The sequence below is a fragment of the Bemisia tabaci genome, chromosome 9 (assembly GCF_918797505.1).
Source record: "Bemisia tabaci chromosome 9, PGI_BMITA_v3".
NCBI lineage: Eukaryota > Metazoa > Arthropoda > Insecta > Hemiptera > Aleyrodidae > Bemisia > Bemisia tabaci.
Genome location: NC_092801.1, coordinates 25,194,324 through 25,213,512, shown reverse-complemented (window position 1 = coordinate 25,213,512; position 19,189 = coordinate 25,194,324). Strand labels below are relative to the sequence as shown.

The 19,189-nt window shown below is 38.1% G+C and overlaps 1 protein-coding gene across 1 annotated transcript; it reads left to right on the top strand.

The window, feature by feature from the left end:
- The first annotated feature begins 541 nt into the window (after positions 1–541).
- On the top strand, positions 542–5,134 carry LOC109037659 (uncharacterized). Its single transcript, XM_019052428.2, has 2 exons — positions 542–653; positions 4,061–5,134. The coding sequence occupies exons 1-2, from the start codon at positions 594–596 to the stop codon at positions 4,481–4,483; spliced, it is 483 nt and encodes a 160-aa protein (XP_018907973.2). The 5' UTR covers positions 542–593; the 3' UTR covers positions 4,484–5,134.
- The last annotated feature ends 14,055 nt before the right edge of the window (positions 5,135–19,189 follow it).

Here is a 19,189-nt window from a genome sequence, read left to right as displayed (position 1 = left end):
GTACGATGGTTATTATTTCTTTATATCTATGTTTAAAATTTGAGGTGGGATAATGGCGGCTTCTCAAGAACACCGAGGTAGGCGATCTTTTGCACCAACGAACAGAAAACTGATGGCGAAAAATAACCAATCAGAACCTCCCAAAAAAAAGAATTTGCCTAAAAACGGAACTTCGTGGTTCTGCGCAGATTTACCAGTCAGACACGACATCTTAAGGTGGAAAAAAACTCGCTGAAAGCGAATTTTAGCAATCAACACAACTTGACGTAGAGACATGATTGGCTAAAAAATACAACGGTTTTTGATACATCGGAAAATCAACCAAAAATCGGAGACTGGGCGAAACGCTCAAGGTCGCAGAGGTATAGGGAATCCCATAGCGAAAGCAACGGAACGATTCTAATATCATGGGGAACTCCGTTCCCATGACAAAAAGCCGCAGATCTACTTTTGCACACGGGTTTCTGCTACTCATCGTGCGTATAATTAATCCAGATGTGCGCCTCCATTACATTTTTGCCGGCTGCACACATTAGGAGGATGGGTATAAATACCGAATCGCCTTACCATTCGCTTCGATTCGCGTCTTCGTGATGGATTCTCTGCGTTTCTTCATGCTCACGTTATTTATAATATTTCTGCGGAGTCAAAAGGTAAACTACGAATGGAATTTTTGTACATAAAGATTTTTCAGGTAAATCTACATAATCAGGAACAGTGAAAGAAAGTTTAGTAACATCCACTATAGATTTATAGATTTACTTGATTTTTTACGCAGTGATACTATTTAGTGGAAAAAATCAGAATTATAGCAGTATTCATACGAACTCTGGTGATACTTACTATCGTACGGTAATTTTTATCATAGTGTTTAATATTTGTTACCATATTCGAATCACTGTATCACAGTATGGTAGAATCTACCATATTATTATTCATTGAATAATTAATGTGACACACAAAGACAAAAATGCTTAGAGATGAAAATAAAAATTGCTTAGAGCAGGAAAATAATTTATTTTATAATAAATATATCGATTTTTAGTCCTCGATGCTAAACACATCTACTCACGATGCTCAAGCACATAGAGTCACCATTTAACCCGTTTTTGTAATATATTGATGTTACATGTATAGATGTTCAGTCTTCGATGTTAAACACTTTCTTCTCAAGATGCTTCAGCACGCTGAGTTGCCATTTTAACCCAGTATATTTATTCATATTATACGAGTTTAAAGTGAATCGTCTTAATAAGTAGCAACAGCGTTAGTCTAATTTTACCGATTTTTTGGGTTCCCCGGTTTCTGTCCTTGTATTTTGAATTACTGCTTATTATTTTTTTTCCTTTCTTTTTTTCCCTTTTTTTGGTCAAAGAGAATTTTCGGGTATTTTTTACGCAGAATGATGAAATATTAACTCCTAATGAACCAAACCTTGAAGCAATTTTCTTCCTCCATCGTCAATCATATCCTGCCCTATGCTCTGTCACCAAAATGTGACACATGATCTTATTGTTAATTTTTATTTCTTTTTTTAAACCTTTGTTTTAAAAAAAAACTCCTTAGGCAGAATTATTTCTTATGTCTTCATAATGTAGGTCACACTATTTACAATTGTACCTTATCATTGGGCTCTAGAGGAAGGACTGAGCATTCTCGGTTAGATCATTCAAATTAATCAATAATACTCGTATTTACATCTTACGAATAAAATTAAAATCATAGAATATCAAACAAAATTTTACAGAATCCATTCCATGTATTATTTTTTATTTGTATTCAATTAATAGATCACGTTCAACATATATAATAGATGGTTAAAATGATACATAGATAATGTCCTTATCGTGCTTAAGTTTGCATTAAGCTCACAGGGATGAGTTTGTAGGCAGAAAAAGGTGCTCCGATCGAAACTGAATGCTGTTTAAAATTTACAAGGATGTTTTTATTTCCACTCGGAGTCATATAAAAGTAGACTTAACATGAAAATTTAGATTCTTCGGTGAGACCATTACTAAAGTCGTTGTTTTAATTTTCAAAATCATAGCCTATATTTTGACCTACGCTCCGACAATTCTCTGTAAAATTAGGCCTTCACCTTGCCAGGAAAGGTCCGTGGCCCCCAGACGCGTTCGAAACAGAGGCGGATCCAGCAATTTGGCAACATCGAATTCCCTCCATTTAAACCTACGTTAAACAATCGACTCATATCGGAGCACCTGGCCCCTTCAAGAATCGCTACATTTCCATAGATTCAAATGGAGAAAAACAATGTTGCCAATTTGCTGGATTCGCCAATGATTCGAAACATTAATGGGTCGACTCGATGAAAAAAAAAGTCCGAAGAGTAAGCGACTCTGGTTGGATAGTTTAAAAACTAATCAAAATACACCAACCGAAATTTCGTGTTATTTTGTGCTCTCTTTGCCATGTAAGACAAATCGACGATGAAGTTCCCAAACCACGTATCTCGTTTGCTGTGTTTAAAATTCTCCGCACCAGTTTTAATTATTTAAGGGAGAACCAATCAACATAACGCCTTGAAGTTGGCTGTATCCGGATTGCGTTCCTCGGCCATTCCGAATTGCGTCCCGAGCTCTATCCGAATTGCGTCCGGCGCATATATTGGAAGGTGGCAACACCGCATATAAAAAACAAGTCAATATTGTCGAGCATGTTCAGTGTAAAATTGCGGTTGTTTTTTAAAAGTTAGTATCGGTGGCGAGGTTATCGAATCTAATACGAAACACAATCACAAAAAATTTGACGATAACGTTTTGACGTTTTGACGAGACAAAAAGTCAGCAACTTTGTAAAAAAAGCAGCAGTAGCGGACATTTTTTGCCGGTTAAAAAAGTAATTTCTCAAGTGAAACTACCGTGACGAAAGGGCACTGTTTACACCCTGGATGATTTGTTTCAAAGTGTAAAAACTACCGTGACAAAAGGGCTCTTAACACCCTGAGTTATTTGTTTTAAAGTATTTGATGAGCCTCTCTTGATCTCCATTCGCCAAACAGTTTTCGTGATGTGGGAACTATGTCATCATTAGATTTTGCTGCTCTAGGCCGAATCTGTTGTAATCAGCCTCGGTCTCACAATAACAGGGAATCGACAACTCATTTTTGTTTCCGGTTGATGACGGAATTGTTAATATTTCGAAACGTTCCGGGTTTTTCCTTTTGATTTGCCCCTCCCCCTCCTTTGCAGCATTTCCCTAAATTAAGTTCTTATTTTATTATGTGCTTTGCGGCTGATTAAAAGATTAGACTTTAGACGGTTGCCACTTTTTGTGTCAGAGCGACGTGCAAGTTATCGCAACAATTCATTCCATTATTTCGTCTACTTTTCATTTTTTTCGAATTTTGAGATCGCACTTCTGTTGTCATGAGACAAAAGAATTCATGTACCAAATTTGACAAAGAAGTTCAACGTAATAAAGGCAGGGTTTTTTTCAGAGGGAAAATACCGCATTCGAGTGCAGTTTCAATATCAGTATCGAATGCGATATTCTTCCTCTCTGAATAAAACCCTGCATGCCTTTAATACGTTGAATTTATAACGGTGACGTATTGATTGATTTTGACTGATATTATATTATTTAATGATACCTTGATTATATGTATATTTATGACTGTGATGGTGATTCTCTTTCTGAAAAATCAAAGGGCGTTTGGTTGGTTTCTGCTAAAATTGTAATCATTCAAATTAGTACTAGAGGAAATAAAATTATCAAAACAGATACATATTTCTGAACTTTACTTATGTAAATAAAGTTTATTTGTTCTGTGACTATAACTACGGTAATCAAAATTACAATCAAGTTAATCTCGTACGAAATCAGTTGTGAAATTGTCCGGATTATTCCAATAAAAGCATGGTTTGAGTTTGAGGATTGCATTGAGGATTGAGGATCATGCCAATCGATGCGATATATTGCACGTCGTTCTGACACAAAAAATGGCAACCATCGAATCACCTTACGGTGTTATTCATCGAAATATGTTTACTTTTTCTTACCGCGTAAAAGTCGTAACCTACACTCGGAAAATTTGTTGCAGGAGTTCGTATTGGCAGGGAGGGGAAAGCGCGAAGTCAGGTTCACCGAGCGGCAAAATCCCTGGATAGCGGCACTGATGAAATTCGAGAAGAACGACCCGTGCAAGCAATACAGCATCTGGGATGGCTCGGCCTATAAAACTAAACAGCAGGCCGACATTCATTGCATCACAGCCAAGAACGCCTATGCCGATCTCCCCGATCGCTACAAACGCAATCGCTGCAAGAATCCCCGACAGGCCGCGTGCTATCGGAAAACTCAATATAAGTATAGATGCGGTTTCATAGTCGACGCACCATCAGTCGGGGGATGGATCGGTTGTGCCACTCGGTCATCTCAAGAGGGTGTCTTCATACGTCTGAAGACATGCATCAAGTACCTGGACCTCAACCCACCAACCTGGGATGACCCCAGACTGAACTGATGATTCTCGGATGGAGCCATTGATCCCGGAAAGACGAGATTTGGCGAACTTTTGAAATCGAACGAGACCTGGGCCACGATCTCGAGGGCACTTTGGAACTGGTGGTGGTCCGATTATTGAAATGTATAGATGTCGCAGGCTAAAGGTCAAATCCGGCATTTAGGCAAATGCCTAGGCAAATGGTCAAGTTTAATCGAAAACGTAGATTGGCTATTTGCCTAGGCATTTGACTAAATGACGAGGCAATTACATAAAAGCCTAGGCATTTGCGTAAATGCCGAGGGCACGTTAGGCAAAAAGGCAAATGATGTTCCTTTTCAGGCAAATAGTCAAAATCTGAGAAAAAGTCAATTTGCAATAATCCAAAAAACCACGGCCAAAGAAAAAAAGAAAAAAAAGAAAGTCTGTACCTTAAAAAGAATGAGGCAGTAGCGTTACTTGTTCGAGCACGCGATGGGTTGGTGGCACTTTTGCTGGAACATCTTCTCTGATTTTTGAAGCAAGAACATCGTTTGGTCGCACATTGATTTTTACTGGCTTGGCAATTACACTTGACAAAGCCTTGCCCTTCAAATAACGAAACGCCAGAAACTGCTTCGCGGACCGACACTAGCTTATCCCTCGGAACCTGAGATATTTCAAATATTATTGCCTCTACTTGTTTTAATTCTTCCCGCGAACACCAATTTTTGATGACACCTGCGGGTGCTTCAATTTGGTAAACATTGCGGACGTCAAGAACAATTCCTTCGATGTTTCTTGGGTCCAACGGACCACGATCAAATTTTGAAATGTTCAAAATAATGATTTCAAGGTGGATAACGAACTCTCATTGTGCGCTGAGGACCGTCAAGATTGTCCGCCACCTTTCCTCAAAACAATGTCTCCCTCGCACACGTCTCAACACACATCGTTGCCAATTTGCCCCCTCACTGCGTCAAAGTCACCTTGACCTCATTAAAAACACAGTTTACTATTTGCCTAATCAGCCTTCGGCATTTGGTCAAATCTTCAGGCATTTGCGCAAATGCCTAGGCAATCGACGAATTTCAATGATTTTTACCATTTCTTTTCTATTTGCCTAGGCATTTGCCTAAATGCCGGATTTGACCTTTAGCCTGCGACATAGACAAAGCTACAGACAAACAAAACAAACAAAAAATGTCGGCCTCCTATGGTGTAGTGGTTGTAACGCTCGCACTATGATCGGTAGGTCCTGGGTTCGATTCCCAGCCAGGCGACCCGAGTTTGATGGTCTCAAATGTACTGCATTTTGCAATTTGGAACTTTAAATTCCGGCTCTTCTGGAAAAACACTTATGTGCATAGGGAAACTGATGGCACATACGTTGCTTTTAAACCGGGCTAGAGTTTGTAGTTCCAAATTGCAAAATGTAGTCCAAATAATGGTTGCCTGGAACTGGCTGTAGGGACAGAGGGGGACGGGAGTAAGGCGCGAGGATTAGCCCATGTGAGCTATTTGAGGTAGTTAAAAAAAAAAAAAAAAGACATGAGGAGTGTAGGACGATCCTCTTGGTTGAGATGGGTGGTTCTTATAGACTAAGGGGGTAAATGATGGACTAACTGTCTGGTCTCTCGTGGGTTGCCGTAGTTGGCTTATTACATCCGTCCTTTGTCTATTGCAACCACCCGCTTCCACCAATAGGATCCCTCCATATCCTTTTTGTCTTCTTTGTCAATTGCTTTGTCTATCAATTTCAATAATTAGCCTCCTGGTCCTGAGCAAAGCGAATCGTTGCTCCTTTCGAAAAATGGCTCAAAAATCACGCAGAGCCAGTGGCGTAGCGTTTGGAAACGGGAAGCTTAAAAAAATGCGCATTTATACGCAGAATGTGATTTCAGGGGCGTGCTTTAGAATTTCCCGATGCGCTCATCGTGAATTTAAGCCATTTTCAATGAGGAATTACTCTTCCTTATACCCTAGCTGAAACGTGCAACAAGTTTATTGATTTGTGATTCTAGTACAGGTTCCAGCTTCTTGCAGGTCATGGTTTGGGCTCCTGTTCGGGTTTCACAACCAGTTTCAACACAGCACTGAGGATTTTGGTTTCATTGATTTTATTTTTCGTATAAACAAAAGTAAATAGCTAAGAAAATGGATTTTTATTCTTCAAATGAAGCTGAAATGCTTAATAAATTAGAACATCGCATTTACCTTTACTTTTACCTGTAGGTACTTCATTGAAAAATCAACAAAGTTCGTGGTTGTGTTATCTCAGCGTTAATTCGTAATTTACATATTTTGCGCCGCGCCGCGCGCCGTCGCGTAGTTTTCCGACACAGAAAAAGAAAGAGCCTTCAGCTGACGCAAATCAAACGGTTCAACCGGTTCAGGTATAACAAGATGGGATTTCCTTGAAAGATAATTAAGTCTAGTTGAATCAAAGAGGTGCAGAGAGTTTTAGGGAGCCTTTCCTCAAATAGAATTGACGCTCCCCCATTTTTACCAAAAATTTCAATTTCGTACTTCTCTCCGTAGGCCCAAACAAACAACCCAAAAACAGAAAAACAAGCAAACTTTTTATCTTTCAAGATATTTTACATATTCATCCAAAAATTTTGTGGGCAAAAATATCAAAAAATATGACAAAATTCCTCCCCCTCCTTACTCGCAACCTCGTAAATCGCGCCAACTGGAGCGCGTGCGATTGGGTAATTATGCGCTTTTGAAGCTTTTGGACTAAGTGTTTCAACATTAAGATGCAAAGCACACACCGAAAAAAAGTGAAGTTGATTTAACGATCTGGATGTAAAAAAGTGTGCAAGAACTTGAAAATGCTGAATTACCTGCCACATCAGTTAGTTTTACATCTTCGCATTGCTGAATTAACTGTTTGTTATTGTAGCGGGTGATTCAGCGTTTCATAAGTTCTCACTCTCTTTTTTTACATTCAGAATGTTAAATCAACTTCACGTTTATTTCAGTGGCGCGGCGTGGCGTGAATTGCGATATATCGATTGTTATGGCATTTAAACCTATGAGAAAAGATCGATTATCACACCACTGGTTTTTTCCGTCACAAACTAAATGATCTACTGAGTACCACAGTAGAGGTGAGTAAGGCAGCCTCAGGCCATAGTCACCCGCTTAAGGAAGTGACCGGTAGGCGTGTGTCAGATGTCAGCAAATAACGGAATGATGCACGAATGCGGGCAAGAGATGTCATCGATGTTGCTCATACTTGTATTTGTATTTCTATCAAACAGACCTATGTGGAGGTGAGAAATATGGGGTATGCTCGTTAGTTCTCTGGCCGTAAGAGTGAATGAGAATATTAAAGCGCCAGTGACGTCAGAGGCAATGAAAAAGCTGCTCGGCGCAACGTCGCCGTCGTCGTCGGGGGGCATTAACTCATGAGCCCTGTCCACAAGGCTCTCTTGCCATGCCCGCGGCTCATGAATCCCGCATTCAGTTGGCACATAGGTCCGTTTGATAGAATCTAATATCCCGCTTTTCCAATTCTTCAAAAGGAATCACGCCCACTTTTACATTGCTTTTTATGCAGATTTCTACAGCACACCCCATATTTCTCACCTCCACGTAGGTCTGTTTGGTAGAAATACGTCCATTTAAGGAAATCCCTCCACCGGAAGAAGGAAATTTACCTTTTTCATCAGAAATTAGAATAATCATTTAAAAAGGTAACCTGCTACCTATACTTTTTACATGCAGTGCGGGTTACCTAATATGCCATGGCGCGCATTGGATCGAGTGCATGGGAAAAGTCGGGCCAAACCTGGTAACTTTGAAAGCTTATTTTATCGTAAATATGAATCAAGAAAATTTAGGAGTGGCTCGATTGGTTTTTTCTAATTTTTTTTCTGAATTAGATTTTTTCTAATCATCTCTATCTTCAAGAAATTATTACCTTTTAATCATCAAAAATAAGGAAGGGAAACAGTTTTCTTGCTCTCCTGAAAAATCGGGTTTTCCAAGATGGGTGGTATAACAATTTCACCATCGACTTACGACCTCAAATGTAGATCGTTTTTATTGCTCCAACACAGGACGTTTTTTTGCACAGGACTGCCTATCTCTTATGGTTGGAGTTAAACGGAGAGGAACCAAGCCACATCGGGATCGAACCGAGAAAAAGAGGTTTAAAGTTTGGCTCCTGCATAAGACTCAATGTAAAAGATAAACTTCAAGTTCAATTTCTACAAAATTTGCTCCAACAAAAACTTTGAATTGTTGGCGATGGATAGTAGAGCAGTGGTTGAGTTCAAAACCACTCATAACTCAATTTTTTCCAAAATGTGCGTTGGTTCCTTTCTGCCTTACTCAGTCCTTACATGCAACAAACTCGCTCGAATCCGAATCATGAGCGCACATCGTGCGTAGCGCCTTCAACATGGCAGATATGCATCAAATGCTACACTTACGTTCTCACAAGCGGGTCGCTTTTGTTGCGCCTGCCGGATTTAACAGCGGATATCGTTGACCAGCGAGATGTTATACACCAAATAATTGCGATGATGTTAAGAGCGCTTGACATGTTCACAACACTGGACATCAAGCTCCAAATTTGTCTGCTTAATTGTCATGGGAACGGAGTTCCCCATGATATTACAATCGTTCCGTTGCTTTCGCTATGGGATTCCCTATACCTCTGCGACCTTGAGCGTTTCGCCCAGTCTCCGATTTTTGGTTGATTTTCCGATGTATCAAAAACCGTTGTATTTTTTAGCCAATCATGTCTCTACGTCAAGTTGTGTTGATTGCTAAAATTCGCTTTCAGCAAGTTTTTTTCCACCTTGAGATGTCGTGTCTGACTGGTAAATCTGCGCAGAACCACGAAGTTCCGTTTTTAGGCAAATTCTTTTTTTTGGGAGGTTCTGATTGGTTATTTTTCGCCATCAGTTTTCTGTTCGTTGGTGCAAAAGATCGCCTACCTCGTTGCTCTTGAGAAGCCGCCATTATCCCACCTCAAATTTTACAAATAGAAATAAAGAAATTATAACTATTGTGCAAGGTGGAAAACTGCTCTGGAGGACCCGTTACGGATATATGAGCCAAAATCGGAACTCGATTGATTGATTTATTCCATGAATACAGAAATATTGCCTCAGCTTACTGCCGCGATGGCAAATGCCTGCTGATATGAACCTTGAGACACATGATAGCATAGGCAAACAATGTCTCACAGAGAAAGGCGCTTAGCTCATTTCTCCAGAAGCTACGAAGACGCGAATCGCCGAATCGCTCAAGGACAACTCTTGTGATAAGTCCCGCCCATCGTCCGAGTCTTTTAAATGCTATTTTTTCCCATCCTTTCGCCGATCTGTGATAGCCTAGTCGACTGAGGCGCCCCATATTTTTGATAAGGTGCGGGCAATAGGTGATCGGGAGTTCGATACCCGGCGATGGGAGATAATTTTTAATGGTTGTATTGAATGTTTTAGACCAATCATCAAAAAATAATTAATACTAGATGATAAATGTACGAACATTTTCTCGTGAGTTAATATGTTAAACAAAAATACTGGAATATACCTCCTTCATATAATCAGCCACATGTTCCCCCAAATTAATGACGTTATTTTCTTTTTTCAATAAAGTTAATTTGCATTCAACGTTCGTAAGTTAAGCAAAAAGTACCTATTGATACAAATAGAAAGACATGAAAATAGTATGTCTAACATTTCAGTTGTTTTTTTTTTTATTTATTTTTTTTTTTTTTGTTTTTTCAATAAAACAAATTGACTGGGACTAGAATCATCGTATCTCTGAAGACAAAAGCTAAGTTTTTTGATACAGAAATACTAATATATTCATCCTTTATATAATCAGGGAGATGTTGACCCAAATATTGATGTATATTTTCTCTGTTCGCCCAAATTAATGATGGTATTTTCTTTTTTCAATAAAATTAATTTACATTCCACGTTCTTAAAGCAATATTTTCCTCCAAAATTCAGCAAAAAATAACAATTTATACCTACGCAAAAAGTAAATAAATAAATAAAGCAATGACATGAAAGTAGTATAGGTAGTACACATCTAACATTTCGGTTACATCTATTTGAATGAAAAAAATGGCAACTTAGGAAGCACATAGGTCACTTATCGACGGTGAAACTACCAAACCACGTATCTCGGTTTGCGACGTCGCAGACTTCCTGTCATACTTTATTTTTTAAATGAAAAGCTACTTAACGTCCAGTCTTGAAAATTTCCGTGATTTTTCCTCTTCGTGCGGAGAAAATTCTGTGAAAATTTCAAGGAATGATATTGATTTGGTCTACTTCAAAAAAATAAAATGTGAGCGGAGATTTTTAAACACCGCAAACGAGATACGTGGTTTGGTAGTTTCACCGTCGTTATGATGCGTATTCGGGCATATGCGTAGAGTAAAAATATCATACTTTACGCCGAAAAAACGAAACTGAAAGTTAAATGCGTTAACTTCCAAAAACCATACATAATCCAACGAAAATAAATAATTGGTAAATAACAGCTTTCTTGTATGCAAAGAAAAAAAATTAAAAATGTTAAAAAAGAGATGTCGACACAAAATTACATAGCCCCTTCAATTCTGAAGATACTACAAACGAACTGTACCTACCTTAAAATTTTCATATCCCAGAAGCAAAAGTTCCCATGACGAATATTGCTATCGCTAGCGATTGCAAAAACCAACTTGTTTAAAATTGTATGAATAATTCAACGGCCACATTGAACATTTTAAAGTTATACTTGGTGGTTTCCGCATTTGAACATTTTAAAGTTATACTTGGTGATTTCCGCATTCGTTGATTTGATTAATCCAATTTACTAGAATACCAAATCCTTTGTGTCAGTCAAATTGAATAGTGATCTAATTTTTGTGTATTAGGGCAAATTTTCCAAAAGAGCGTTTTTTAATCAAGTTGAGATGAAAACTGGAGTTCAAATACTCAAGAGAAAACACTCTCGTATCTTGAAGGATACATCAGGCACATACTTATCCATTTTGGAGCTAATGGTAAGCATACAATTTTTGTATTTTCCACTTTTTCCTGACCCTTCCGGTAGTAATAGTTACAAGGTTAAGTTACAATAGTTAGGTTTTTGCAAAACTTTTGATTTGGCTTGAACTCACGATCTCTCGTACAGATTCGCCGACGTAGCACCGGAGCTTAACCCAGTAAAAATGTTAGCGGATCCATCAGTCATTTTTTTCCTCGTAAACGACTTTTCCTGGTCTGAATGAAATGGGCTCCACGAAGCAAATTGCATGGATCTGCTTTCTACCAAAAACACACCAAAAAAACTTGACATGCCGTGGCAAGAGTGGTGTGCAAAACCATCTGTATCCTCAGTGAAATAGTCCCAACTTTAAAACAAGAAGAAAAAATCCAACATGAGTATGTTGGAAAAGCGTGCCGAATAACTGAAATGTTGGACAAATACCTCTTATTTTCACGTCTTGCTTTTTGCATCAATTGGTACTTTTTGCTAAATTTGGGAGAAAATATTGATTCATGAACGTTGAATGTAAATTAATTTTAAAGATTCCGTCCAATTATCTTGATTTTAAGCTGATATGCGGCATTTGCGCACGACCGTGATTTGGGCGAACTGCCGTGCATCGAAATCGCGTTCAGTTAATCTCTTTGGATTTCGAACTGTAACTTCTCTCCTATTCGGCCGATTTGTACAAATGAGGTCTCTTTTTATTTGTACACTTCAACGGAAAGTAAAGAAAAACTCGCTAAATAGACGGAAAACAATTTTTGAGAAAATTTGGTGGATCCTGGCATCACGGTGAATGGTTAATCGGTTAATCGCCTCGCCGTCTTTTATTGCCTTGCTCGAAACCGGACACCCAAAGCTATATCGCGAGATAACTGTAGTGGTTTAAGTGGATTTCGGCAGGGGCCATGGTTAGTACATAGTATAATGAGTCACGAGGCTCATCACAGATTGCACTTACAGTGCAAGACGCTCATTGGCTATAGAGTTTTGGCGGGAAAGAAGGTTCTAGAGTTGAGTCCTCCGAGCGTAAGAAAGCTCCTATGAGGTTTCTGTCAAATTGAATAATACGGTTTTGACAGAAAAATGTTCTCAAGGGTTTCCAATTAGCAGTTCATTAGATTTTTTGGTAAAAGACCATCAGGGCTTGACAGTGTAATGGTTCAAAGACAAAGAAACGGGTGCGAGGAAAAAAGTATTTGGACGACCCGTTGAATAGCATTGGTTGATCTGTGTGCTGTACTATGGTACATCCGAGTGATTTCAAAAAGCGAGCCCTACTGGCACGCTTAAAAACATAAACCTACTTGAATTAAATCGCACAATATATACAACCCTGGCATTCTGTGCAGTGAGAAAATGTTGCAACCTTGATCTCTGTGCCTCAGAGAAAAGCGCGGGCTCCACCGTATTTATCGCGAAACTTTACGAAAGTTAAAGTACTTTGAAATAAACAAAGTTTCAATGGAGTTCTCAGTTCTCAGTTTCAATGGAAACTATTCGAGCCTTTCATTTTTTTTAAAAAGTCATCTCTAAAGAGCCTATGAGTTTTGGTCTTGGAATATTCCATTACAGCATGAGCAATGGTTGGAATTTTAGGAGTTCTGGCTTGAGTGTAAAACTCCATTTAGTGCGGAGCATTCAGAGGAAAAAAATCATAGACGCCAAAAAAAAATGTGCCGTCTGACATGTGACTGATTTACACACGCATGTCTGCCAAAAACCTTTTCCCCATTTTTACACACTTTAATTCTCTGACTGCAACATTTTTTGAGAAAACTTGGGTATAAATATCAACGCACACCGAACAGTTCGCTCCTCTCCGCTCTTTTACAATGGTTTCGCTGGGTCCAACTATAATTGCAGTCATATTTACTCTTTCGCACGGTCCACAGGTAAATAAAGACGGCAATTTTATTTTGCGAATAATTCCATTTTAGTGTGTCCCTCTTTTCTTTTATAAACCCTGTAATGCCTATCAACACGGATTGGTTTGTAAAAGTGTTAAGAAGTGATTTCGTGTACGAAGTGAAATGATAGGATTTCTCGCGTCAACTCCGAAAATAACCTCTACTTTCGTGGATCAGTTCGGTTTGACCCCGCAGACATCGGGACGTCCAAAAAATTAAGTTTTTTTTAGGAAAACATGCACAACACTGAAAGGTTATTAATGGTGGAAAAAAACGAAGTTTATATTTTGATTCAATAGTCCGAGAAACATAGGAACGAAAACGCCTTATTCTTTATATTTATAATTTAAATCATGAAATAGTTAAACAACATTTAATTAAATTGTTTTATTTGATAACTAGATATTTAAAACATGATTTTATGTGAAATCTAAAAATGTATTTATTTTAACTCTTAAATGGTAATAATATAAAAATTCTTATATGTTAGTAAATTTCGAGACAGTAAACTCTTCTTTATTTTCAACTAACCCTGATACAAAAGGTATAAGATTATAATCTTTACTCATATTTAATTTATATTTTTTTTCAGCTATTTAATTACAGTTTTAAATAATTTAATTTTAATTGATTTTTAACTTTCAGTTGATTAGTAATTATTTTTGGTAAAATATTAAATATCAAAGACAGAGATAATTATAATTTAATCATTTTATCGGTGTAATTGACATAGGTACTTTCGTTTAGTTATTTGTCTTTTAACTGTATAGTTCCAAAGATTAGATTTTCTTACACGTTCCAACTTTAATTTGACAAATTAATAATATAACAATATTTAACTAAATCTTTCAGATATGAACTTAGTGAAGTCAATTAATTTCTTTAACTTCAAAGGTTACTTCACCAGGCAATCCTGATTGCTGGCCACCAAGAAAAACCGTTTGCATACGCGGTCTATTTGATAAAGCGTATTCCAAACTACGCAAATTGCCCGCTAAGGAGTGGGTTTAAGACTTTTTTGGTGTGCTCAACGTGATTTTCGAGCGAATTATTACTTTGAATGTGTATTCAGTTGGCTTTATCTCTTGCGTGCAACATACTCTCTGCCCTGTTCATCACCTCTAGAGACAAGATACCCTATACACTGCAGTCTCTTGGCAACAGGTGGAATCTTTTAATTTCTTGGACTTAACACTTTCTTATGGAAAATTTTAGGGGAGCAACACTGCCGTGCTAAGGAAAAACGCCGTATGAACATTCGAGAGTTGCCAAATTTCCTCCGACAATATGCTTATTTTTAAGGGAAGCTATGAATATTTGTCTTTGATTTTTTTAGGAACTTTAGGTGAAATTGCGAATAAAATTATCTTAAAAATTGGAGGAAAAACATTTACACATTTTTCAGAGATATCGTGATTTGCCAAAGGAAATTTGGCAATACCTGAAGGTTCATACGGCGTTTTTCCTTAGCACGACAGGACAGTCATCACTCTTTTTTCTGCTATTGACCTACCTAGTACCTACGTACATGGTGGATGACGAGCTTCAAACAAATTTCCCAAACTTTGGTTTGTTTGCAAAACGAAACTGCCAACATGTTGTTTACCATCAACCAGGTGAGGTAGGTAGGTAGGTAGGTCAACAGTTGAATGGTGAAGTCCCGAAAGGAAATGGTTCCACCATTGCGAAGATACTACCCACTCAGCATAGAACCTTAATACAATCTTAGTATAATATTGCACATCTTACACATCAACATTGCAGCCATATATCCATCTTAGTAAGAATGAGTTAAGATTGCATCAATGTTGAGGTGCTAGTGCCAGGGACTTCCCTGAACATTGCAACAACATTGATAGTAAGGTTGAAGTAACATTACAATAATCTTACACAATATTGATATGCCCCCGTCAACACTGTTATCAGGTTGACACTTCTTGACACTTCCTTGATTGCCGCTCTATCAAGCTTATATCAATGTTGATATTGTCAGTCTTATCCTGACAATACTGATTGTCATGGGAACGGAGTTCCCCATGATATTACAATCGTTCCGTTGCTATCGCTATGGGATTCCCTATGCCTCTGCGACCTTGAGCGTTTCGCCCAGTCTTCGATTTTTGGTTGATTTTCCGATGTATCAAAAACCGTTGTATTTTTTAGCCAATCATGTCTCTACGTCAAGTTGTGTTGATTTCTAAAATTCGCTTTCAGCGAGTTTTTTTCCACCTTGAGATGTCGTGTCTGACTGGTAAATCTGCGCAGAACCACGAAGTTCCGTTTTTAGGCAAATTCTTTTTTTTGGGAGGTTTTCATTGGCTATTTTTCGCCATCAGTTTTCTGTTCGTTGGTGCAAAAGATCGCCTACCTCGTTGCTCTTGAGAAGCCGCCATTATCCCACCTCAAATTTTAAACATAGATATAAAGAAATAATAACCATCGTACAAGGTGGAAAATTGCTCTGGAGGACCCGTTACGGATATATGAGCCAAAATCAGAACTCGATTGATGGATTTAATCCATGAATACAGAAATATTGCCTCAGTTTACTGCCGCGATAGCAAATGCATGCTGAGATGAACCTTGTGACACATGAAAGCATAGGCAAACAATGTCTCACAGAGAAATGCACTTCATCCGTTGTCTCATATCACCGCACCGCCGAAACCTCAAGGTCTTCTTTTGTGAAGCCCCGCTCAGCGTCCGAGATCACTTAACTGTTCTTTTTTCTCCGATAAACCACGTGATCGGAGATAGCTCAGTTGTAAACGACGCCATACTGGCGTTTTGCTGACGTCCCTTTTTGTGCGAGCGGGGGTTCGAATCTCGTAGGAGACAGTTAATTTTTACTGGTTGTATTGAATGTTTTAGACCAATCATCAAGCAATAATTAATACTTGGCAACTTAGGAAGCACATAGGTCCCTTATGATGCGTATTCGGGCATATGTGTAGAGTAAAAATATCATACGTAGGGTGTCCCAAAAGTACCGGGACTGGTTCTGTAACTTCAAAAGTATGATAGATACAGACATGATTTTGGTTCATTTTAAAGATCAACTCAATACCTATCGATTAAAACCAAGATCAGCTCAATCGAATAAAAATTGACCGAGTTATGACAATTTGAAATTAGTGAGGAAAGTTTACCCCTACGGTTTTTAGGAAGATTTTTCGCTTACCAGGATTCAAAAAGTTAATATTCGTATCCACTTTCCTCCGAATCTTCCATAACTTCCTTTTGCTTTTCAAAGTACCGTCCATCAAACCGGATGCACTTTTTCATGCGCTCTTGCCACTTATCCAACATTGTTTTCCTGAATTCTTCCTCTGGGATGGAGTTGAAGAAGTTTTGAATTGCATTCTGGATTTCGGTCTTCGATACGAATCTTCGTCCGCGAAGCTCCTTTTTAAGCGTAGGAAACATCCAAAAATCACATGGAGCCAAGTCAGGGCTATAAGGGGGATGAGGGATTGTTTCAACTCCATTTTTACTCATAAATTCACGTGTTAAGCTCGATGTGTGAGGCCGCGCATTGTCTTGATGGAGTATCCACGAAGCTTTCAAGTCCGACCGTTTCCGGGAAATGTGCATTCTCAACTCCTTTAGTACTTTGCAATAATACGCACTGTCAACTGTTGTGTTTGATGGTACAAAATGTTGATAAATGACACCTCGAAAATAAAAAAACACAATAAGCATCACTTTATCGGCCGACTTTTCGATTTACGGCGATGAAGAATCTTCCTTAAAAACCGTAGGCGTAAACTTTCCTCGCTGATTTCAAATTGCCATAACTCGGTCAATTTTTATTCGATTGAGCTGATCTTGGTTTTAATCGATAGGTATTGAGTTGATCTTTAAAATAAGATCAAGATCATGTCTGTATCTATCTTACTTTCGAAGTTACAGAACAAGTCCCGGTGCTTTTGGGACACCTTATGTATACTTTACGCCGAAAAAGCGAACCTGAAACTTAAATGCGTTAACTTCCGAAAACCATATATAATCCAACGAAAATAAATAATTGGTACATAACAGCTTTCTTGTATGCGAAGAAAATAATTAAAAATGTTAAAAAAGAGATGTCAACACAAAATTACATAGCCCCTTCAATTCAGAAGATACTACAAACGAACTGTACCTTAACATTTTCATATCCCAGAAGCTAACGTTCCCATGACGAATATTGCCATCGCTAGCGATTGCAAAATCCAACTTGTTTAAAATTCCATCCATTTTAGTAACATTACATCAACATATGTCAGCAAATAACAACATTGCTTTAAGATATCATGCTGAGTGGGTAGTGGAGGGTCTCACACTGAAAAACAAGCAGTGAACTCCAACACAATGTGTTGATAAGGCGCGTCATTAACTCGCACATATCAACCCCTTTAGTTTTCATTTACAGAGATTTCAAAAAAGGCAAGCAGCACAACAAGAGAATTCACGATCCAACACTGCAAGGTCAACGACGCACCTTCACGAGACCGTGTATTGTGAATCTAAAAAGCTATTCGAACAAATTTAAGTTTTTTGATCTGCCTCAAGCAAAATCTTATCAGATTCTTGAAGAAAAGTGCTACGGAAAAATTTAAGCGAAGAAAGGAAAAATTCTGTCGAACTCCTAGAAGATAAAGTCGATTTAAAGGTATTTTGGGGGTAAAATACCCAAATTACCGGTATTATAAATACCGTTATATTATTGAAAAGAAATTGACTCGATATAAATGCAATTGTATTAAATATGTCTTGATTTTGTTATTTTAAACGTCTTTTCATGCAAAGAAGCTCAACCATGTCCATGCTTTATTCATTCATGAATTGAAAGTAAGCAATCCACATCCCGAAAATCTACCGATTTGCCGTAAAAAATCGCAGAAACTTGATATACCAGGTCGATGTACCCACTCTTTGAATTAACTTCACACAACAGTATGATTAGTTCTTTTCTAGATTTTGAGAAAAGAATCACGTCGGGGTCACCACTTTGTTGAGCTCAGAAAAAAGGTCAACAATATTATAGATAAATCAACACATTTTTATTAATAATACCTTTTTAAGGATAAATTATGAATGGAAGAATCATACAAGCAGGACTTCTTTTTTCATATATATTAGGTTAAGATGAAGAGAAAAAGTGGTCGCCACGGAGACCATTTAGCATAGCATATGCTTCAACAGGTACCAACTTTTGAAAAGTATAACCGAGGTTACAGATCTGTCAAAGCAACGTTTTGAACAAAACGGAGGAGTTAAATTCTCATTCCGAGAGTGCCGACCTGCTCAGCCATCCTCGAATCAGTTCGCTTGATTCTGCTTATATATGCATATTTTAAATCAGCGCGTCGCATTCTTAGGCTTTTTTTAAAAAAACCAAGTAACGTAGACTCTTGGTATTCACTGCACATAAACTAGCGACCCCCAGAATGAGAAACAACTTTAAATCATAATTATTGATGGATAAATAAACTTTTTACACGCTTTGGAAAATCTCAGAAGTTCGCGGTAGTCACTTTTCGGTAAGGAACTAAGGGACTCGGTTATTGTATCGAGCAGGGTTCGAAACGATCGCAAAGGCGGTATACTACGTATACGCGCCAAAAATCCTCGGCGTTTTACCAAGGTCCGTTGGTACCTTTACCATCTCACTTGTTTTACCAATTATTGGTAATTTTACCAAGACAGACTGGTAAGCTTACCTAAAAACCGGTATTTTTACTGTTTTTTTCAGGTAAGAATACCACTTTTATTGGTAATCAATTCCCGGTAACTTTGCCATTTTATCTCGGTAATTCTACCACAGTCCATAAAAAAT